General features: G+C 37.0%; 1 protein-coding gene across 1 annotated transcript; it reads right to left on the bottom strand.

The window, feature by feature from the left end:
- Positions 1-804: 804 nt before the first annotated feature.
- Positions 805-1,743, bottom strand: LOC120853301 (olfactory receptor 4K13). Its single transcript, XM_040227033.1, has one exon. It carries the CDS (start codon positions 1,741-1,743, stop codon positions 805-807), a length of 939 nt encoding a protein of 312 aa, XP_040082967.1.
- Positions 1,744-25,308: the final 23,565 nt, after the last annotated feature.

The following is a 25,308-nucleotide window of genomic DNA, read 5'->3' as shown; positions in this document are numbered from 1 at the left end:
CCAAGGTGTCATATTTCTTGCTTCCATGCGTGCTCCTGTACAGCTCCCTTTGTCAGGATGTCTTTCTTCTCTATCCAACCAATGCTTACTCTAGTTATCTCCTTCTCCTGGAAGCCTTCCTTGCACCTGCTCTGATTTAGATGTCACTCCTCTGCATTTCTACAGCACCCTGTGCGTCCTTTAATATAGTGCTTTCATGCCACAACACAACTGAAAATTTAGTTCACTCTCCATCCTTAGGTCATGCTCCTCACAGTCCTAGATATATCTTCCAGGACTTTGCAGACTCACTAAATATATGTAGAATGGTTGGAGGCACTGTGGTAAGTAGGTAATTAAAAATGAATACATACTGACTAGGGATTATCTACAAAATGCAGCTCTCTAGCAAGGTGGTTAGCCAGGCCCTTAGCTAAACAACTATGTGAAGTGTCATCTGTGTGCATATTCCAAATGCAGAATACCACTGTAATGACAGTAGCTATAACAGCAGCAATAATAATATACTTTACAAGGTTTAAAGACATGCTAAAATAGTAAAAGAAACATACGAGGAAGTTTTTCTAGATAAAGAAACTAAGTTGCAGAGAATTTATTCATTTTGTTCAAATTTCCATGAGAGAAAGTGGTGAAGGTGGGATTTAAATGCACACCTGCCGGATTGTAGATATTATGCATTTAAACATTAAGGTTGACAATAGAGAGACTTCCTTTTTAACAATCACACATACTGTTTTATAGAACTTGAAATACGTTTAAAGTATATTCCTAAATAATGTCCAAACACCTCTTCAGCAGTGTCATCTACAAAGCATGCTTTGAATTTGTATGTCGAGTTCTTATCTTCCTAATGGCTGCTTTTACCTCTTGATTCCTTAATGTATAAATAATAGGATTTAAGAGAGGTGTGAATATCGTATAAAACACAGAAAGAATTTTATCTATGGAGTATCTGCTGAAGGGCCATACATAGATAAAGACACAAGGGGCAAAGAACAGAGTCACTACTGTGATGTGTGCTGAGAGAGTGGAGAAAGCCTTAGAGGAACCACTGGCAGTGTGGTGCCTAACAGAGTAAATAATTACCGTGTAGGAGACAAGCAAGAGAAGGAAGCAGACCAGGGACAGGAGGCCACTGTCAGCAATGACCAGGAGTTGGAGCACATAGGTGTCCTTGCAGGCGAGTTTGATCACAAGGGGTAGGTCACAGAAAAAGCTATCCACAACATTGGGACCACAGAAGGGCAAATTCAACATGAAAGCCATTTGACTAGATGAGTGCACAAATCCAACTGCGTAGGAGGATAACAGTAGCCTAAGGAGCACTCGTGGGCTCATGATGGTCATGTAATGGAGGGGTTTGCATATGGCAACATATCTGTCTATTGCCATGGCTACAAGCAACATCATCTCACTCCCACCTAGGAGGTGCATGAAGAACATCTGAGAATAACATCCCCACCAGGAGATGGTCTTCCGGTCTCGGAGGAAATCTGCAATCATCTTAGGGGTAGCAAAAGAAGCTAGGATCATATCAATACAGGAGAGATTGATAAGCAGAAAATACATTGGTGTGTGAAGGCATGAGTCAAAGATCACAGTGACTAAGATGAGGAGGTTTCCCAACACAATCCCTCCATAGACCACAGAGAATCCCACAAAGAATAAAATCTGAAGATTCTGAGATTTGGAAAGTCCCAGCAAGATGAACTCAGATACCACTGAATGGTTTGTCTTTTCCATGTCATCCACTTGTCTGGTTGTCTACTTAATCCTGTAATAATCAAAATGAGTAAGAATAAGGAAATTGTGTTTACTTAAAGGTGGTTCATGCTGATGTCCAGCTTTGTTATTTAGACAGGGTAATGAATATATAAGCACTTCCCACTTTGGGGAATTTTTATTGATCAGTGATTCACTAAATGGTCCAGAGAAGTATCCAAATAATAGTAGAATTCAGAATATACATTTCTGAAAAACAAAAATAAAAACAGTTTATGAAACCACAATTTTATAGGTTGTGAACTTGGAATTAGAGGGCTTCAATACAACAACTAGCTGAGCTATTCATTGAGCAACATAGAATACACCATTTCCCTTTTGATGGTCAAGTTCCCTTCTCTGTAAAATAAAAAAATTGGACTACAAGACATCAAAAGCCTCTTCATGCTATAAAGATCTCCATGCATTAGATAATTATGGTGGGTTCTATATTGACAGAGTAATATTGAAATTTTTAATCTGGAAATTAGAAATGTAGAAAATATATCCATGATTCTCAAGAACTATATTTTGAAATAGATTTTGGTAAAGAACTATGAATTAAAACATAAATTAAGGTTTAAATATATGCTTCTAGTTCCTGAGAAATCTACCTTTATTTTTCCATGCTCAATTCCCTGTTTCAGTGCAACAATGTCTCACAGCTTAACTAGTGATAGTCATTACACACTTTTTAAAAGTATCTAAAAATACAACTTATTCACTCAAAATTTAACTGTATTCACATCAAATGGCTCTTCTAGAATTCCGGGCAAAAAATAGAAAAGGTGAAAAAAATCCACAGCCAAATGTAACTGATTTTATTTCATTTTTAGTTTTTATTCATTTATTTGTTTTTTGTTTGCTTGTTGCTGTATAGAGGACCACTGTTTGATTTGTGCAGGTGTATCTGTAACAGGCTTCAAAATAACAGAAAGTTTGAGGCAACTAGCTTATACAAACTTTGCAGTAGAATCACCTAATTAAGCCCATGCTTGTTGCAAAACTGATTTGACTAGGTTTACTTTTTAAAAATTGCTTTCATCATTCAATTCAGCTCAGTCACTCAGTCATGTCCAACTCTGCAATATCATGGACTGCAGCACCCCAGGATCCACACCCATCACCAAGTCCTGGAGCTTACACAAACTCATGTCCATTGAGTCGGTGATGACATCCAACCGTCTCATCCTCTGTCGTCCCCTTCTCCTCCTGCCTTCAATCTTGCCTTGCATCAGGGTCCTTTCAATGAGTCAGTTCTTCGTACCAGGTGGTCAAAGTGTTGGAGTTTCAGCTTCAGCATCAGTCCTTCCAATGAATATTCAGGACTGATTTCCTTTAGGATGGACTGGTTGGATCTCCTTGCAGTCCAAGGGACTCTCAAGAGTCTTCTCCAACACCACAGCTCAAAAGCATCAATTCTTCGATGCTCAGCCTTCTTTATGGACCAACTCTCACATCCATACATGACTACTGGAAAAACCGTAGCTTTGACTAGATGGACCTTGATTGGCAAAGTAATGTCTCTGCTTTTTAATAATGCTGCCTAGGTAGGCCATAGCTTTTCTTCCAAGCAGCAAACATCTTTTAATTTCATGGCTGCAGTCACCATCTACAGTGATTTTGGAGCCCAAGAAAATAAAGTGTCTCACTGTTTCCATTGTTTCCGCATCTATTTGCCATGAAGTGATGGGACTGGATGCCATGATCTTAGGTTTTTGCATGTTGAGTTTTAAGCCAGCTTTTCATCCTCCTCTTTCATCCTCATAACGAGGCTCTTTAGTTCCTCTTCGCTTTCTGCCATAAGGGTGATGTTATTTGCATATCTGAGGTTATTGATATTTCTCCCAGCAATCTTGATTCCAGCTTGTGCTTCATCCAGCCCAGTGTTTCTCATAATATACTCTGCATATAAGGTACTCCTTTCCCAATTTGGAACCAGTACATTGTTCCATGTCCAGTTCTAACTGTTGCTTCTTGATCTGCATACTGATTTCTCAGAAGGTGGGTAAGGTGGCCTGGTATTCCCATCTCCTTAAGAATTTTCAAGTTTGTTGTGATCCACATAGTCAAATGCTTTAGCATAGTCATTAATGATTTCTAAATTACCTGTTTTTATAAATCTCCTTCAGTAAATAAAATATAGTCTTCTTTTTGCCCCAGTGATACCCAGCAGACAGGGAGAAAATATCTTCATATGAAGGTGCCTTCTGTGAATCCCAGGGGTATCCATGCATCTTCTAGCCTCAATCCTATCAATTTCCTACAATTTACTCTCCCAATCATCAAAAACAGAAAGAATAAGCATCATAATAGTGTATATTCTGTTTCTTCAAGACAACTTAATGAGGCTGTATTTTTCCCTATATAAACATATCTTTTGGCCAGTTTCCTACTGTGAGAAACATGAATTGACTTAAAGTACTAAATTACATCAAGTATGTAAAGTTATTCATTTCCATGTCTAGAAAGTTTATAGCTCCTTTCAGCTACAGTCTAGTATTTTAAGGATTCCTTATAGTGATCCTTTTTAAAATCTAATTTTTGAAACTTTATTTAAAGAGAACAGGACAGTTCTCCAGAAACACATAAAGTAATGTATACACATTTTAGCATCTGTGCGTGACACTCAAATATCTGTTGAATGAATGGTTGAATAAATGAATTATACAGTATATATTCAGGATCTAGGTTAAAATTAGTTTTAGAGCAAAGTCAATAGAATTGGAAAATTGGGAACTTTAATCATATGTCAAATTGAATGTTGAAGCATTTAAAACAGAAACAATCACCATCTAAAAATATTTGTTAAAAATACAGTCTTTCTTTGGATTACTTTTTAAAAAGTAGATTTTACTAATGGGGAAAAAAAGAACATGTCACACATAACAGGATCACTAACTGTAAGCCATTTGTATCCTAGATAGCTTTCAAGAAAAATAATAATATACTAGTATGGTGTCCGTTTGTGTGTTGTGTATATTAGTGTATGTTTAGTTATAAGGCAACAGTCTTCATGCTACAGGCATAGTTATTTCCCTTGGGTTTTTCACTTACAAATTAAAGATGTTCATATGAGTGCATAAAAATTATGAACTTTTTGCAAGTATACAGAATTTGATTTTACATCAATAGATGATGCATATGTAATCACCCCACAAATATAGTTTGTTTTTTAAGATTTTAACATTTCCCATAAAAATTCTGTTTTCATCATATCATTATTTTCTTAAAAACTTATAAATTTTTAACTATACTATGAATCCTCAAATGTTCTTAGGTCTTCACAGTCACCCCCTCACCAACCAATCCAATACTATTTTCTAGTACTGAAAAAATTCAACTTCTCTTTCAGCAGAAACAACCTCCCAGCTTTCTGCATTCTTCATGCATTTTTTTCCCATCCTTGCTTGTTTTCTCCTTCTTAGCTACACAAATTCCTTTGTCATATAACCAAATCTTTCAGAGCACATCAAGTCCTCTCTTTTACATAATAAAACCCTCCATAGATTTGAAACTCATGATAATTTCCACTGTATTTATTGCCCATTTCATGCATCCGATAACTATTTCCCATATATATCACATATATTACATGTAAATTCTCAGTCTTCTGAAGGAACACTGGAATAAGAGTTGTTTAAGTTGCTAAGTCATGTACAACACTTTTGTGACCCTATGGACTAGAGCCCAGCAGGCTCCTCTGTCCGTGGGATTTCCCAGGCAAGAACACTGCAGTGGACTGCCATTTACTTCTCCAGGGGATCATGCAGATACAGGGGTTCAACCTGCATTGCCCACATTGGCAGGCAAATTCTTAACCACTGAGCAACCAGGGAAGCCCAGAATAAGAATTCAGTTTAGTTCAGTTCGGAGAAGGCAATGGCACCCCACTCCAGTACTCTTGCCTGGAAAATCCCATGGACAGAGGAGCCTGGAAGGCTGTGGTCGCTGAGGGTTGGACACGACTGAGTGACTTCACTTTCACTTTTCACTTTCATGCATTGGAGAGGGAAATGGCAACCCACTCCAGTGTTCTTGCCTGGAGAATCCCAGGGACGGGGGAGCCTGGTGGGCTGCCGTCTATGGTGTCGCACAGAGTCGGACACGACTGAAGTGACTTAGCAGTAGCAATAGCAGTTAGTTCAGTTCAGTCGCTCAGTCATGTCTCTTTGCGACCCCATGAACTGCAGCATGCCAGGCCTCCCTGTCTACCACCAACTCCCAGAGTTTACCCAGACTAATGTCCATTGAGTCGGTGATGCCATCCAACCATCTCATCATCTATCATCCCCTTCTCCTCCTGGCCTCAATTTTCCCCAGCATCCGGGTCTTTTCCAATGAGTCAGCTCTTTGCATCAGGTGGCCAAAGTATTGGAGTTTCAACTTCAACATCAGTCCTTCCAATGAACACCCAGGACTGACCTCCTTTAGGGTGGACTGGTTGGATCTCCTTGCAGTCCAAGGAACTCTCAAGAGTCTTCTCCAACACCACAGTTCAAAAGCATCAATTCTTCGGTGCTCAGCTTTCTTTATACTCCAACTCTCACATCCATACATGACTACTGGAAAAACCACAGCCTTGACTAGACAGACCTTTGTTGGCAAAGTAATGTCTCTGCTTTTTAATATGTTGTCTAGGTTAGTCATAATTTTCCTTCCAAGGAGTAAGTGTCTTTTAATTTCATGGCTGCAATCACCATCTGCAGTGATTTTGGAGCCCCCCAAAATAAAGTCAGCCACTGTTTCCACTGTTTCCCCATCTATTTGCCATGAAGTGATGGGACCAGATGCCATGATCTTCATTTTCTGAATGTTGAGCTTTAAGCCAACTTTTTCCACTCTCCTCTTTCACTTTCATCAAGAGGCTCTTTAGTTCTTTAATTCTTCTAATAAGAATTAGGCACATTTATTCTAACACTGGGTATCTCTGACTTCTAGGTTTAAATTTCTAGCGTGATTTCCTTCCCAAATAAGGAATTTTTAAGGTCCTTGAAAATATACAAGTTATTTCTTGTAATACTAATACAGTTTATGAAAGCCATCAATAAAGCTGTTGAGTGAGTGAAACCATACAGATATTTAAAAAGAAAAAAAATTCTAAAAATTTGTTAATATTTTTAGAATAATATTTCTAAAATATATAACTAATAATTTTTAGACTCCAGTGGATTTTTCTACTTTTATTCCTTTATGTTTTTATAGTGTTGCACTAATCTATGATTTTCCTTTAAAGAATATTTTTTTATATAGGTTTTTAATCCAAAACCTAACACATATACATACAGAGAAAGCACACACACATACACACACACATTCATACACTCACCCACACAGACTCCCTAAGGGTATGGAGAAGGCAGAAGTCAGAGAAAGAATCTTTTGTTTTCAAAAGGATCATTTTGATTGTCTCCCTGGCATCTTTCCTTTCTGGAAAAGCAAAGTCCTTCACTTCCCTTTGTTAGGCGAAAAACTTTCAGATTATTCTAAAACAGTTGAGGATAAAGATGGATATATGAAACCCTTAAATTAACATTTTAATTCTAATGCTTAAATGGTAAAGAATCTTCCTATAATGTGAGAGAATTGGGTTCATTCCCTGGGTTGGGAAGATCCCCAGGAGGAGGGCATGGCAACCCACTCCAGTGTTCTTATCTGGAGAATCCCTGTGGACAGAGGCGCCTGGCAGGCTACATACAGTTCTTGGGGTCACAGAGAATTGGACGTGACTGAGTGACTAAGTACAGCGTGTAGGCTCATGTGCAGGAAGTATAACTGAACTAAGTTTTAGAATTTGAAATTTACTCATAGAAGATTATAGTCATCAAAATATGATAAGAGAAGGACAAATTGTGGTTGATTACCTAGTGCTTTAGGGTTTCCCAGGTGGTGCTAGTGGTAAAGAATCCGCTTGCCAATGCAGAAAAGATAAGGTCCCAGTTTTGATCCCTGAGTCAGGAAGATCCCCTAGTGACGGCAATGGCTACTCTCTCCAGTATTCTTGCCTGGAGACTCCCAAGGACAGAGGAACCTGGAAGGCTACAGTCCATGGAATCACAAAGAGTTGGACATGACTGAAGGAACTTAGCATGCACCTAGTGCTTTATCTACAAAGAATAAAATGTTCAAACATTACAGAACAGATAAAAGATTTATTCTATTTAAAGCAGAGACATTACTTTGCCAACAAAGGTCCGTCTAGTCAAGGCTATGGTTTTTCCAGTAGTCATGTGTGGATGTGAGAGTTGGACTGTGAGGAAGGCTGAGTGCCGAAGAATTGATGCTTTTGAACTGTGGTGTTGGAGAAGACTCTTGAGAGTACCTTGGACTGCAAGGAGATCCAACCAGTCCATTCTGAAGATCAGCCCTGGGATTTCTTTGGAAGGAATGATGCTAAAGCTGAAACTCCAGTACTTTGGCCACCTCATGTGAAGAGTTGACTCATTGGCAAAGACTCTGATGCTGGGAGGGATTGGGGGCAGGAGGAGAAGGGGACGACAGAGGATGAGATGGCTGGATGGCATCACTGACTTGATGGACGTGAGTCTGAGTGAACTCTGGGAGTTGGTGATGGACAGGGAGGCCTGGTGTGCTGCGATTCATGGGGTCGCAAAGAGTCGGACACGACTGAGCAACTGAAATGAACTGAACTGAACTGAAAGTTTATATTTTAATATTTGTAATCTTAATACATAAAAACGTTAAGTCAAAGTGAATATTCTTAGGTTAGATTTGCCAAAAGTCATATCCTTATCCATATGATACTAGTCAATTTAGCTGACTTTTTTTTTCTTTAAAAATAGAATAGAATAAATTGATGTGTTAGATGTGGTAGGTTTATAAGCAGAAGAGAATAACACATTTCTTGGAAAACAAGAGGGAAGTTTCCATTCACCCAGTTACTATTTTAAATAAACACTGGCATAGTTCGCCATAAAATTTTTGTTGGCAATAACATTGACATGATAAAGTTTGACATGGACACTGTTTAGCAGATTGAAAATAAAATCACTTGAGTTGTATCAAAGTGTACTCAATCATATAATTTTCTTCATGTTGTCACACGCATATGCTATATTTGTATGGCAACTAGAATAATAATGCCTTCTAGAATTTTATAATTTTATCGCATTGTTCAGCTTCTAAATGACTTTTCACATCTGATTCTACCTATGGACACTGTGATTATAAGCCAGTATCCAAGAATGTTTCTGTATTGTTTTAATCTACATTAAAACTGACTCCATGACTTACCAACTCTACAGAGTGTTTCAGAACATCACTTGACTCGGGGCACACTGAAACCTGGAGAGTGTCTCACTCCAAAATAATTGTATTATCCCTAAAACACTGACACATATGAATATTCATTTTCCTAGGGAAAAAGGGATCATAAATATTGAGACGGTGGTAATAAAAAAGGATATATTTTGAGACCTAACAATACCCAACAGATGATCAAATACCAATGGGAATTATTAAAGATGCTGCATTGTTTTCCCTTAATTACAATAGAATTAAACATTCTTTTCTAGTATCACATAATTATAGAAATTGATATGCTTTACTTATGGACAACAGATAAGATGGCAATATAAAACCACTCTCAGGTCTGGTATATTCAAATTATGAAAATTTACTTGAAGAGTATTAAAAAGCATCAAATACAAAATATATTCAACTTTTACTGTAAACTAACTTTTGTTTTTTTAATGTATTTAATGTATTTTAAGTACAACTAGGCCTATTAAAATACAAACTTGAAAAGATAATGTTAGGTAATTATATTTCCCTCTATTTCCTCATTTCCACCTCCAGTTTTAAGAAAATTTCCCTGTGGAATATTTCCTTTTACTCTTATATTCAATTGAAAAGTACATTTTCCCATTAATATTAGCAGACTTTCATGCCTGTATCCACTCCTATTCAAAGTAACATATGCTTTGAATTGCCTGTTTCAGTTTTCAGTAAGACCAATGCTCTAAGAATGATGAGAAATGTGAATATCACATAATTAAATGTTTCTTGGATAATTTTTGTATATTAATAACAAAAAATGCCTTTCTTGACCAGAGGAATTACATTCATATGAAGTACACTGATAGACTCTGCAATGTTATAAATCTTTACTTGTATTCATGGTGGTTGCTTCTATAAGAGGCTAAACAGATTTAAGAGCTGAATAGGTGTCAGTTCTACTGAATATCTGTTTTTATACCACTGGAGTTTCAAGAATGAATCCAATACAATCCATTTTCTGATTTTGTGCAGGTTTGCCATCAGAGAAATTTGCCTAACCTCATCTTTAGATTATTTTTCCCCATGGGCATCGAGTTCAGTTCAGAGAAGTGGCTTCAGCAGCTGTGTATGAGAGATACACGGACATCTATTTTTTGTTTGATGTTCCCATGTCAATTTATTTCATGACCCCAAGTAGCTGCTTCTAAGAATTCTAAGTCACCTGAAAGGACTTGCAGATGCATTCCAGTTTCTTGGCTCCAGGTTGTTTTTTTTAAAATAGGTTTCTACATGAACTTTTAAATTTTCCTCAGTGTTCCCATGACCAAGTTCTCAAGATAAGAGTGGTTTTATTCTCCAATTATCTGAGTGGTTTTATTCTCCAATTATTTAGAGCAAATTATCTATTTGACCACATAGGAAAGACACTGGTTTAAGAGACTATCAATGTCTGAAGATATCATTGTGACTATGAGCAGAATTCCTATTGCAATATTAACATGGGATACTTGGCACATTTGTCATGCAGATTTCCCTTTTACCTTTTGCAACATTTTTATTGCTTATTGGGACTGATTGTGGCTGATTAATAATGCAAAGAGCAACATGGCCTTCATTCTGGAAAGCCCATCACTAATACAAAAAGCTTATTTGGTTTGACCAGGAAAGAATCAAATGGCTTAGACTGGACTGTCCAAGTTAGTAACTACTAGACAAACATGATTATTTTAGATAACCTCTGTTTCATTTTTCTTTCTTTTCTTCTTTTTTCCTTTCTTCCTTCTTTCTTTCCTTCTTCCTTCTTTCTTTCCTTCTTCCTTCTGTCATTTTCTCTTTCTCTATTTAATTTTTGTGGTTTCTTTAGAGTATGTCATATGTAACTTTAAATTACATAATATAAGTTTTCCAGTCCTGGCTAAGACTGGAAAAGGTCAGTTTTCATTCCAACCCCAAAGAAAGGCAATGCCAAAGAATGTTCAAACTACCACACAGTTGCACTCATCTCACACACTAGCAAAGTAATGCTCAAAATTCTCCAAGCCAGGATTCAACAGTACATGAACCAAGAACTTCCAGACATTCAAGTTGGATTTAGAAAAGGCAGAGGAACCAGAGATCAAATTGCCAACATCTGTTGGATCATAGAAAAAGCACAAGAGTTCCAGAAAAACATTTATTTCTGCTTTATTGAACTGCTTGGATCACAAGAAACTGTGGAAAATTCTTCAAGAGATGGAAATACTAGACCAACTCACCTGCCTCCTGAGAAATCAGTATGCCAGTCAAGAAGCAACAGTTAGAACCAGACATGGAACAGACTGGTTCCAAATTGAAAAAAGCCTTAGTCTTTCAGCTGTGTCCGACTCTTTGTGATCCCTTGGACTGTAGCCTGCCAGACCCCTCTGTCCATGGAGTTTGCCAAGAATATTGGAGGCAAGAATATTGGAGTGGGTTGCCATTTCCTTTCCTAGGGTATCTTCCCAACCCAGGAAACGAATCTGGGTCTCCTATATTGCAGGCAGTCTTTAATGTCTGAGCCACCAAGGAAGCTCTCCAAATTTGGAAAGGAGTATGTCAAAGCTGTATATTTAACTTATATGCTGAGTACATCATGTGAAATGCCAGTGTGGATGAAGCACAAGCTGGAATCAAGATTGCCAGGAGAAATAACACTAACCACTGATACACAGATGACACCACCCTTATGGCAGAAAGCAAAAATGAACTAAAGAGCCTCTTTATGAGGGTGAAAGAGGAGAGTGAAAAAGCTGGCTTAAAACTCAACATTCGAAAAACTAAGATCATGGCATCTGGCCCCATCATTTCATGGCAATGGATAGGGAATCAATGGAAACAGTGAGAGACTTAATTTCTTGGGCTCCAAAATCACATGGTGACTGCAGCCATGAAATTAAGACGCTTGCTCCTTGGAAGAAACGTTATAACCTACCTAGGCCACATATTAAAAAGCAGAGACATTACTTGGGTGACCAAAGTCTGTCTAGTCAAAGCTGTGGTTTTTCCAGCAGTCATGTACGGATGTGACAGCTGACCATAAAGAAGGCTGAGTGCTGAAAGTGGGATGCTTTTGAATTGTGGTGTTGGAGAAGACTCTTGAGAGTCCCTTGCACTGCCAGGAGATCAAGCCAGTGAATCCTAATGGAAGTCAATCCTGAATATTCATTGGAAGGACTGATGCTGAAGCTAAAACTCCAATACTTTGGCCACCGGATGTGAAGAACGGACTTGTTGGAAAGACCCTGCTGGGAAAGACTGAAGGCAGGAGGAGAAGGGGACTACAGAGGATGAGAGGATGACAGAGGATGAGATGGTTGGATGTTATCACCAACTCAATGGACAGAGTTTGAGCAAGCTCTGGGAGTTGGTGATGAACAGGGAAGCCTGGTGTGCTTCAGTCCGTGGGGTTGTAAAGAGTTAGACATGACTGAGTGACTGAACTGAACTGAACTTTAAATTGTCACTTTCTGGTTCCTGTCAACTTAAATACTCACAACCTAAAAGTTGAGAGCTATTTTTTTTTCCCCAGTGGGAATTTTTAGAACCTCAAACCTAGAAGACAGCATCTCAAGTGACCCTGAGAGAACTGTTCCAAGGAGGTGAAGGGAAGAACCAGGTTATATAGAAGTTTTGCAACAAAAGGCAGATAGTTTGAACAACAAAATATTGTTGTTACTTAAAGAAAACCGGATAACTCAAGTTAAGGAATTTTGTTCTTTTCCATGTATGGGAAGATGCAAGAGTTTGGGCTCACTGAAATCATCCCATTTATTTGCACCTGAGCTATGTAAGACCAGTATCCCATATTGTTCACAGCCTGAGTTTCCTTGTGGCTCACTGTAGGGAGTGGCTATAATCTGATGGCTGCAACATGGCAGGTATTCTTCTCCTTCCAAGTTCCCTCAGAGTTACCAGCTCACCATGGTGGTGGCTGCAATTGCTAATGACTATAACATCTTCATTTACTGATATGGCAGGAAACATTCTATTTCTCATACCTCCAAATAATTATACCATTTCATAAAAAATATGTAAGAAACTTCTTTATGCACCTTCTCTTCTATGGACTGTTGTCATATTCAAATTTTATTTGTACATAAATAAACATAAAAAATTTCCTTACAACTTCATTTAACATATTTATATAAACATCAGGTTGCTAAAAATTCTTTAATTTTTTTTGTATGCTTTAAAATGTCTTGATTTCAACTTTAAGTTTTAAAGGTAGTTTTATTGTAGGTTGAAAGGTCTTCTTGATCATTGTAAGATGTTTAGCAGCATTCCTTCCTCTATCCATTAAATTCCAGTAGTAGCCCCTACATATGACATCCAACCAGGTCCCCAGATAATGCCAAATGTCCTTCATGGAGAATCCCACTGATATATGAGATTCAATCATTAGCTAATAAAAATTCAAAGAAGTAAGATATGATCTATATAATCAAGAGATACATATTCAGAAATGTTTTAGATGAATAAGCTTTTAAAATTAAAAAATTTGAAATAGACATTATATAAATAAATCAAGAATTTAAAGGAAAATATGAAAATGAGAGAAAAAATGAAGATATGAAATAAATCACCAAATGGAATTGGGGGTGGTAAAATATAACACAGAAACTGAAAAATTCCATTTTGGAAACAGGAAAAATAAAACACCTGGATAGAAAATAGAAATCATCTAAGCTAAACCAGAAACAGAAGAAAATTGGAGAAAAACTTAAAAGAGCTATAACCTATGAAAAATATGACATGATATACCACATGTGGTACTGGAGTCAGGGATGACAGAAAAGAAATATCTAAAGAAATAATGTTTAAAAAATTCTAAATTTAATGAAAAGTATGCTGGGCTGGATATGTTACAAGATGGAAACAAGATTGCCAGGAGAAATATCAACAGCATCAGATATGTGGATGATACCACTCTAATGGCAGAAAGTGAAGAGGAACTAAAGAGATTCTTGATGAGGGTGAAGCAGGAGTGTGAAAAATCCAGCTTAAAAACTCAGTATTAAAAATCTAAGATCATGGCATCCAGTCTCATCACTTCATGGCAAATAGAAGGGGGAAAAGTGGAAGCAGTGACAGATTTCCTCTTTTTGGGCTCGGAGATCACTGTGGTTGGTGACCGCAGCCATGAAATTAGAAGACGATTACTTCTTGGCACGAAAGCTATGACAAACCTAGACAGTGTGTTACAAAGCAAAGACATCACTTTGCTGACAAAGGTCTCTATAGTTAAGCCTATGGACTTTCCAGTAGTCATGTCCAGATGTGAGAGTTGGACAATAAAGAAGGCAGAGTGCCAAAGAACTGATGCTTTCAAACTGGTGCTGGAGAAGACTCTTTAGAGTCCCTTGGAAAGCAAGGAGATCAAACCAGTTGATCTTTAAGGAAATAAAGACTCTTAGGAAGGTTTGATGCTGGAGAAGAAGAAACTTTGGCCACCTGATGCTAACAGTTGACTCATTGGAAAAGACCCTTATGCTGGGAAAGATTGAAGGCAGAAGGAGAATAGGGTGACAGAGGATGAGATGGTTGGATGGCATCACTGATTCAGTGGACATGGTGAGGGAAGGGAAGCCTGGTGTGCTGCAGTCCATGGGGTTGTGAAGAATCAGACATGACTTGATGACAACAACAGCAATGAACCCACAGATCAAAGAACAAAATGAGGCTGATGAGCTCTTAGCTTTTGTCTGTCTCTCCTTCAATTCTTGATGATAATCTTGCTTGGTAGAATATTCTAGGTTTATTCTTTTCTCTTTTGGTAATTTATATCATATCATTCCCTTCCAGCATGCAAAGTTTCTGCAGAAATTCAGCTGACAGTCTGATAGGGGTTCTTTTGTATATGACTCTTTGGTTTTTCTCTTGCTGCCTTTAGAATTATCTATCTTTAATTTTTGTCATTTTAGTTATGATATGACTTGGTGTGAGTTTTGGGGGTTCATCTTGATTAGGGTCCTCTATGATGAATATCTGAATATTTGTCTTATACCTAAATATTTGTCTCCTTTTTTGGTCTCAGAAATTTTTTAGGCATAAATTCATCAACATTGAACACTCTCCTTAAGAAAGGCAGTGTTCACTCTAGTAGGGAGTGTGCTGGAGGTAGAGGGGCCAGAGTGGGTGACTGACATGGGCAAGGGTACATATTGGGGTGTTTTCTGGAAACCAGCCAGAGCCTGAGGCGGTTTCAATCTGCTTCCTCACCCTTGTTCCTGGGAGTGAAGAAGATGTACATGCACTTCACCAGTGGGTCTGGGTTTCTCACAGCCCTCTGTAAGTTCAACTGGTTTTCAAATAAGCTAATGGGACTCATACTGTTCATGGGGTTCTCAAGGCAGGAATGCTGAAGTGATTTGTCATTCCCCAAAACACCTGGGATAACAGGCAAATTTGGCCTTGGGATATGGAATGAAGCAAGGCAAAGGCTAATAGAGCTTTGCAAAAGAACGCACTGGGTATAGCAAACACCCTCTTCAAACAACACAAGAGAAGACTCTGCACATGGACATCACCAGATGGTCAACACTGAAATCAGATTGATTATATTCTTTGCAAGCAAAGATGGGGAAGCTCTATACAGTCAGCAAAAACAAGACCAGGAGCTGACTATGGCTCAGATCATGAACTCCTTATTGCCAAATTCAGACTTAAACTGAAGAAAGTAAGACAAACCACTCGACCATTCAGGTATGACCTAAATCAAATCCCTTATGATTATACAGTGGAAGTGAGACATAGATTTAAGGGACTAGATCTGATAGATAGAGTGCCTGATGAACTGTGGAATGACATTGTACAGGAGACAGGGATCAAGACCATGCCCATGGCAAAGAAATACAAAAAAGCAAAAATGGCTGTCTGGGGAGGCCTTACAAATAGCTGTGAAAAGAAGAGAAGTGAAAAGCAAAGGAGAAAAGGAAAGATATAAGCATCTGAATGCAGAGTTCCAAAGAATAGCAAGAAGAGATAAGAAAGCCTTCTTCAGCGATCAATGCAAAGAAATAGAGGAAAACAACAGAATGGGAAAGACTAGAGATCTCTTCAAGAAAATTAGAGATAACAAGGGAACATTTCATGCAAAGAAGGGCTCGATAAAGGACAAAAATGGTATGGACCTAACAGAAGCAGAAGATATCAAGAAGAGGTGGCAAGAATACACAGAAGAACTGTACAAAAAGATCTTCACGACCCAGATAATAATAATGACGGTGTGATCACTCACCTAGAGCCAGACATCCTGGAATGTAAAGTCAAGTGGGCCTTAGGAAGCATCACTACGAACAAAGTCAGTGGAGGTGATGGAATTCCAGTGCAGCTATTTCAACTCCTGAAAGATGAGGCTGTGAAAGTACTGCACTCAATATGCCAGCAAATTTGGAAAACTCAGCAGTGGCCACAGGACTGGAACAGGTCAGTTTTCATTCTAATCCCAAAGAAAGGCAATGCCAAAGAATGCTCAAACTGCCACACAATTGCACTCATCTCACACGTTAGTAAAGTAATGCTCAAAATTCTCCAAGCCAGGCTTCAACAATATGTGAACTGTGAACTTCAGATGTTCAAGCTGGTTTTAGAAAACGCAGAGGAACCAGAGAACAATTGCCAACATCTGCTGGATCATGGAAAAAGGAAGAAAATTCCAGAAAAACATCTATTTCTACTTTATTGACTATGCCAAAGCCTTTGACAGTGTGGATCACAATAAACTGTTGAAAATTCTGAAAGAGATGGGAATAACAGACCACCTGACTAAGAAAAACCTGTATGCAGGTCAGGAAGCAATAGTTAGAACTGGACGTGGAAGAACAGACTGGTTCCAAATAGGAAAATGAGCACATCAAGGCTGTATATTGTCACCCTGCTTATTTAACTTCTATGCAGAGTACATCATGAGAAACGTTGGGCTGGAAGAAGCACAAGCTGGAATCAAGATTGACGGGAGAAATATCAATAACCTCAGATATGCAGATGACACCACTCTTATGGCAGAAAGTGAAGAATGAAAGAGCCTCTCGATGAAAGTGAAAAAGGAGAGTGAAAAAGTTGGCTTAAAGCTCAACATTCAGAAAACGAAGATCATGGCATTTGGTCCCATCACTTCATGGGAAATAGATGGGGAAACAGTGTCAGACTTTATTTTTCAGGGCTCCAAAATCACTGCAGATGGTGATTGCATCCATGAAATTAAAAGAGGTTTACTCCTTGGAAGGAAATTTATGACCAACCTAGATAGCATATTAAAAAGCAAAGACATTACTCTGCCAACAAAGGTCCGTCTAGTCAAGGCCATGGTTTTTCCAGTGGTCATGTATGGATGTGAGAGTTGGAGTATAAAGAAAGCTGAGCACTGAAGAATTGATGATTTTGAACTGTGGTTTGGAGAAGACTTTTGAGAGTCCCTTGGACTGCAAGGAGATCCAACCAGTTCATCCTAAAGGAGATCAGTCCTGGGTGTTCTTTGGAAGGACTGATGCTGAAGCTGAAACTCCAGTACTTTGGCCATCTCATGCGAAGAGTTGACTCATTGGAAAAGGCTCTGATGCTGGGAGGGTTTGGGCGCAGGAGGAGAAGGGGACGACAGAGGATGAGATGGTTGGATGGCATCACGGACTCAATGGACATGAGTTTGAGTGAACTCCGGGAGTTGGTGATGGACAGAGAGGCCTGGTGTGCTGCGATTCATGGAGTCGCAAAGAGTTGGACACAACTAAGTGACTGTACTAACTGAGTGAATAGGACTCATCTTCCCAGTGTCAGACTCCAGGGCTGGGTTGTCAAATATGCGATTTTTACTGCTCACTCCCTAGGGAGGATCTCCAAACCCCGATTCTTCTGTTTCCCCTGTGATGGGTTGTGAGTCCTGAACTGATCTCTTCTCTTCCCTTCCTACCCGATTCTGTGTGTTATTTCTTACAACCTTGGTTGTACAAGTCTTTCTGCCAGTCTCAAAGTCGTTTTCAGTGAGAATTGCTCCACGTGTAGATATGTTTTTGACGTGTTTCTGGGGGGAGGTGCGATTAGCATCCTTCTATTCCACCATCATCTCTGTCTATTCTCTCAATATTATTTCACGTAAAACATTTGGAAATTTTTCATTTTGAAGCAAATGTGGCTTGTGTTTCTTGTTAAAGGGAATATTTTAAATTATGGTTTTAATCTCTTTGATACACAACATGTACATTTTCTTTCTTCTCTTGTCAGTAGTATAATTGTGGTTTCAAGATTTTCTTGTTTCACTTAAGTTGTCCATTCACAAGATTTGGGCAAAAAGAGTTATATAGGTACTTCACAAAAGGGAATATTCAAATGGATAATAATCATATGAAAAGGTATTCCTTATTACTAGTAATCAGGGAAATGTACATATAACCACAATTAGTATTGCTATGTACATAAGAACATAGCTTTAATTTAAAAAAGGTTGAGAATAATCAAAGTCTGTGAAGGACATGGAACATCTAGCATTCTTGTACACTGCTGGTAGGAGGAAAAATTGGTGAAACAACATTGGAAACTGGCAGTTTCTAAAAGACACGCCTACCCAAGAGCCAGTAATTTCACTGCAAGGTATATACATAAAGAAAAAGAAATGATCATGTCCCAAAGAAATGTACAAGAATGCTTATAGCAGGTTTGAGAATAAAACATTAACCCTTTAACAGATATGTTATTTTCTTAAGAGTATCTAAGTAACCAATATGTGAAGCTGTCAATATAGAGGCAGAAAAAAAAGTGCTTTTGGATACTATTGACCAGGCTTTTCACTGAAATCCCAATGTAATTCAACAAAATAATTGGTTGCACAGGCCATTTGTTGACATAATAAACATCAGCAGTCAAATGTGAGAAATAAATTAGCTGCTGTTTGACATGGAAGAAATCGAAAAATAGTAAATCTCTCTAATTTTAAACAAATTTTAACCAGTTTGAACTCTTCTGGAACAATGCAGTTAGGGGGAGCATGCAAATCAAAAAGGATCTAATTACAGAAGAAAATAGAAAGGTATCAGAGGAATGTGACTCTTAGGAATAAGCTATTTCCAATATTTCCAATTAAATTTGTTCTCTTGACTTTTATTCAGATAATAGGATTAAAGAAAGATGTTTATGACTAGGAACGTTTTTTTTTTAAAGAAATTTTCTATAATAAAATGATTATAATTAATCTTGTCTCATATTTATAAATCCTTCTTACTTTGTATTTTTGAAAATTTAATTTTATCTACATTTTAAATAGACACTCAGTTTTTATATCTGTGTCTGCTTTTTGAAATGTGGATGTATTGTTTAGTTGGTAAAGCCTTATTTTTGCCCCTTGTTATTGGGAAAAACTACACACTAATGAGAGAATTTGAATACTCTAGCTTGCCAAATACATGTCCTTTTAATTGCTGAGGGAATTCAGTTATAAGATGCCAGATTTTCCCAAGATTATTAATTGACACATTTTTCATGTTGTCTTGTACATTTTCAAGTAACATTCTCCTTTATTAGAATTTGCACATACAAAAAGAATATTAAAGAAAGTGGGAGCAAGTGAAAAAAAATTCTAGAAGAATCTCAGTGATTTTCAGCCACAACTCTCAAAGTAGGTACAAGGTATGGAGAAAAAAATTTAAGATATTCTTATGTTTGAATATATTAAATAAAATATTTATTCAAATATCTTTAATTTTAAAAATTAAATATCTTTATTACAAAATATTTGTGATATATCAGGATATATAGGAAAACATAACCAGAAATCTAATTCTATCATCCAACTAAATCTCCAAAACTTTGCTGTATATGATCTCAAGCTATATTGTTATGGAAATTAATTTCTTTTTTCCACAGGTTCAAACACCACATATATTTTCTTAAACATTTTATATTTCACTTTGTCTTTTTTTTTTTTAACATGGCTCTTGATATTGTCCTGTTGACTCGTAAAAAATTGATATTAAGGGCATATATATTGACTGTTTCTCTCCAGTTCAGCTCTTGCCTCTTACAAATTTTTTTAATGTTTTTGAGATAGTAGAAAGTTTACTCATCCTCACTGAATAAAATCTAATGACCCTTATTTTTGCCTTTTACGTGATCCTAACTCAATACTATAACATAACAAAATGAATATATTTACTTATAGGTTTATCTTGATCTTACCCAATATTAATACAAAAGAGCATTTATATTCATTTATATATTTATGTCAGTATTTTATCATTGAAAGTATTGTTGAAATATTTAAAATATTTGAATTTATTTTTCTTTAAGATATGTAGCTAATCAGCCATATTTATTCTCAAATAACTATAAATTTATCCTTAAGAACATATTTTTAATCTATGACTATTTTTAAATTCTCAAGTTTCTTACAATCACTTCATTATTCCATCTAATGCTATGAAACTAAAATATCATTGTATTACTCTGCTGTGTAATACATTTTAATATCAGATTTCACTGTCCTTCACTTCAAGAATTTTTCTCATTATTCATGGAGGACAATTTGGAAAGGCTGAAGGGTAAGGGGACAGAGATATAGTCCTGACTTTCTTGAAGTTTCTTTGTCAAAGTTGATATACAGGTTGGAATATGTTTCCAATTCTGGCTATGTTCGATCGATTGCCAAATCCATAATTACCAACTTAGAGTTGCCACTGCAACTCTAAATGTTTTGGCAGTAGATGATAAACTGGCACAGCAAGTTAATATCACAAGTTTCAGGTTACTTATGGATATTTTAAAATATTCTGTTATAGCTGTGTATAAAATAAATGACTCTGATTCAAAGCTTTTGGTAGCTAAATGCCAACTACATTTTTGAGAGGATTTATCCAGGACTAGACTCTAATTCAATTTTATTAAATTGTAAAGGATTTGAACTTATAAAATTTAGAATCTTATTAAAGTTTATATGTTAATATGCCAGAGGTAAGCAGTCTTGTTAGTTCAGTGAATTGATAGTTCTCTGAAATTTGTATGAAATATTTCATTAAATTATTGCAGCGATTTAAAATATAACATTTACAAATTTAATACATCATATATTTTTCCAGAGCAGCACATATACATTTCCATTTTAAAATAATCCCACTAATAGTGGGATTTTGAGGAGGTTCTTGATTTTTGGTTATTAAAGACAATGATACAAAGAGCATGCGATTATGTTTCTTTGAACACTTAGCCTACAAATCTCCTAAGTGGAGGTTCTCCATTAAACTGTCGTAAAACCTTTAAATCTAAGATATGGTGCCAAATCCCCCTCCCAAAATATATATAGAGCCAATATCAGAAAGAGAATTATTAAATTCTATCTCACATTCTGTCAAAATTAAATTTATTTTAAAATGTGATAAGTAAAATTACATATTTTGCTATAATTTGCATTTCCTTAATTATCAATAAAGTTGAGTGGGCTTATGTTTAAAGATGTTTGAAGTTCTACTTCTGTGAATTGCTAATCCATATGGTTTTTCCACTGTTTCTTTAACCTTTTCTTAGTAATCAAAGTTCTTAGTTTGAAACAGTTCTTAGTTTCATTTGTTGACAGTATATTCTCATCTCTTTTTTATGATCACTTTTTTATTTTTTACATTTAGTAAAGTCAGATCTACTAGTCTATATCTTCCTAGAGTTTAGTTTTTGCATCATATCTAAAACATTTTTAATGAGCTATTTTAATGGGTTAAAATATATACCTATGTTTGCTTTTACTGTTTTCATAGCTGTATTTTTGCAAATTTAAATCTTTTACACTTCTGAGATTTGTTTTCAAAAGAGAAGTGAAATTAGAGGTTTGATCTTACCATTCCTGATTACTAAGTTGCCCCATTATCATTTACCATTTCCCTTCAGTGTTCAGTCGCTCAGTCGTGTCCGACTCTTTGCGACCCCATGAATCGCAGCACGCCAGGCCTCCCTGTCCATCACCAACTCCCAGAGTTCACTCAAACTCACCTCTATCAAGTTGGTGATGCCATCCAGCCATCTCATCCTCTGTCGTCCCCTTCTCCTCCTGCCCCCAATCCCTCCCAGCATCAGAGTCTTTTCCAATGAGTCAACTCTTCACATGAGGTGGCCAAAGTGTTGGAGTTTCAGCTTTAGCATCATTCCTTCCAAAGAACACCCAGGACCGATCTCCTTTAGGATGGACTGGTTGGATCTCCTTGCAGTCCAAGGGACTCTCGAGTCTTCTCCAACACCACAGTTCAAAAGCATCAATTCTTTGGTGCTCAGCTTTCTTCACAGTCCAACTCTCACATCCATACATGACTACTTACTGATCCCAAAATCTATCTCTATCGTATATCTCATTTACTTATGTGTTTGTGCCTAGGTGTAGACAATACAATTGAGTCTGAACACATCCTGGAGAAGGAAATGGCAACCCACTCCAGTACTCTTGCCTGGAGAATTTTTTGGACAGTGGAGCCTGGTGAGCTATATATAGTCCATGGGATAGCAGTTGGAAAAGATTGAGCTACTAACTTGAACACATGGGGAGATTAGGGGCACCAAACCTCCAACACAGTGGAACTAACCAATTATATAATACTGTAGTATTTATTATTGGAAAGCAATCTGCATATGCACAGTTCTAACCCTTATCCAAGGGTCAACTGTAGTTATCCAAGGGTCAACTGTACTTTTGTTTCATTTTGCTGTCTCATTCTTCCCGCTCTGCGTCCTTACTCTCTAAAATCTGTAGTTTGTGGAATAAGTAGTGCATGAAGACAAACACCACTATGTCACATGGCAGAGTCACATGTGAGAAGTATGATTTAGTGGAAAAACTTATAAGTAAAAGTTTAGCAGAGTTCCTTCTTTTCTCATCATCTCATGGGGAAGCTGGGTTATTGCTGCATGTAGACTTATAATGTGTCCTAGGCAACTTATCTCACCCACTGCCTGGTCTACTTTATAATCAGGCAAACCTGAGAACAAACCGGAAGACAAGATTAAAATATCAAATCTTTAAAGTTAAGCAATATTAATTTTGAAGCCAAAATTTTAGGAGAGTATGATTAAGCCAACTACTGACATTTATTGATGATGTGGAATTCTGACATTAGAAAGGTCCTCTTTCCCAAAACAGAGCCACCAGCACCAGCTACTTATTACATAATGGCTCATCAGTAAAGTTATATTTGTTTCTCCACAAATGTGCTTTACTATGTTATCTGTCAGTTATTTCTGATATTTCATTGGTTTCTTTGGTTTACTCTTATATCCTTGAGCTGAAATCAGACTGTCTTACATGGCTTTATAAGTAGGTCTTGGCAGTATAAATCTTTTAGCTTTGTTCTTCAAAACAGCCTTGGCTAATCTTGATCTTTTGTAATTCAATATATATTTTAGAAATAACATGTCAATTTTCGAAAAACTCCTACTTGAATTCAGATTGGAAGTACATGAATATATATATGAACTTAAAGATAATTGGCATATTTTACTATTCATGAATCTAATATTTATTAGATGCTTATTTTGTTGTCACTTGTAAATTATGTTACTTGCCTAACTTTTTAATTTTGGTAATTATGTAAAGTGACTTTCTAGTATTGAACCATTTTTGCATTCCTACAATAAAATCAGATGGTCAGAATGAGAGTTAAAAAAATACCAATATTTGTGCAAAGTAGTATTTATATAAATCTTTATTGAGAATTTTGCATTATTTGATTAGTTGAAAATGACTAGTAATTGTGCTTCTGGTAATGTAATCTTGAAAAAGTTTTTCACATGTAGATAGATATGTACAAGTATATTGTACAATTTTAGAATATCAGTTTGTCAGTAAAAATAAAATCATTTGCAGAATGTTGTTATGACAGGATATCACTTATTCATTTTCATATCATATACAAACTAGTAAGATGATAAGTGAACTTTACCTCTGCCAGTATTTTTTATTTTATTTAACAAGTTTGAAGCAAAATGATAAAAATGCACATACTTGTTAATTCTGAAAACAGGTGGAGATCTTTATTATAGTATTTTTTACTTTTCTGGATTCTTAAAATATTTAGAAATGTTTTTCTTTGCTCAGCTAGAAACTCTTCTGGTTTTTTTTTTTTTTTCAGATCTCTTAAAAACAATGTGTTGTGTTACTATCTCTTCTTAGATATCTGGTATATCTTCCTTATTATTTTGTTTCAAAAATTCTGGCTAGCATTCAATTCAGTTCAGTTCAGTCGCTCAGTCATGTCCGACTCTTTGCGACCCCATGAATCACAGCACGCCAGGCCTCCCTGTCCATAACCAACTCCCGGAGTTCACTCAGACTCACATCCATCAAGTCACTGATGCCATCCAGCCATCTCATCCTCTGTCGTCCCCTTCTCCTCCTGCCCCCAATCCCTCCCAGCATCAGTCTTTTCCAATGAGTCAACTTTTCGCATGAGGTGGCCAAAGTACTGGAGTTTCAGCTTTAGCATCATTCCTTCCAAAGAAATCCCAGGGCTGATCTCCTTCAGAATGGATTATTCATGTGTAAATGGATGTCATTCCACAAAGGTCTGCTCTACACATCCAAAGCAACATGGATGTGTTCCCAGATAAACAGATTTCATTTTGTTTATCAGGGATCTACAAGCCAGCAGCAAGCATCCATTTGGGCTATCTCTGCACTGTACTTCCCAATCTACTAAATGCATAGGCCCAAAGGAAATCAGGGCCTGTGGGAGAAGACTCAAATATTTGGACACTTCTTCCATCTCAGAAAAAAATAAGATGGGAAGCTATCTCAATTTGCCAAACATAGATTCATTTGTCTCAAAGACTGATAATGTTTATCTCTCTGTTCATCTGACTTTTAGCAGCAACTACAGAACGACTTCTAGATTGTTAATGCTCTATATTCCAGTTACCCAGTTTCATTTCTCCTAGTGCTGCTTATAATTAGAAAACCATTTGGACTTTGTTTCACTTGAAAGTAAAAGAAAGAAAGTGAAGTCGCTCAGTCGTGTCCGACTCTTTGCGACCCCATGGACTGTAGCCTACCAGGCTCCTCTGTCCATGGGATTTTCCAGGCAATAGTATTGGAGTGGATTGCCATTTCCTTCTTCAGGGGATCTTCCCAACCCAGGGATCGAACCTGGGTCTCCCGCATTGTAGACAGCCGCTTTACCATCTGAGCCACCAGGGAAGTCTTTCACTTACATGACCCTTACTATTATTAGAGTTCAAGATGGTAGACCTTATTTTTTTGTCTATGGAGGAAGAATAAATCTATTTCTCAAACTCTAAAAGAGACGTCAAAGAGCTTGCATATTCTCTCACCAGCTG

This window comes from Oryx dammah, unplaced genomic scaffold (genome assembly GCF_014754425.2).
Source record: "Oryx dammah isolate SB20612 unplaced genomic scaffold, SCBI_Odam_1.1 HiC_scaffold_26, whole genome shotgun sequence".
NCBI lineage: Eukaryota > Metazoa > Chordata > Mammalia > Artiodactyla > Bovidae > Oryx > Oryx dammah.
This window is presented reverse-complemented; position numbering and strand designations above follow the sequence as displayed.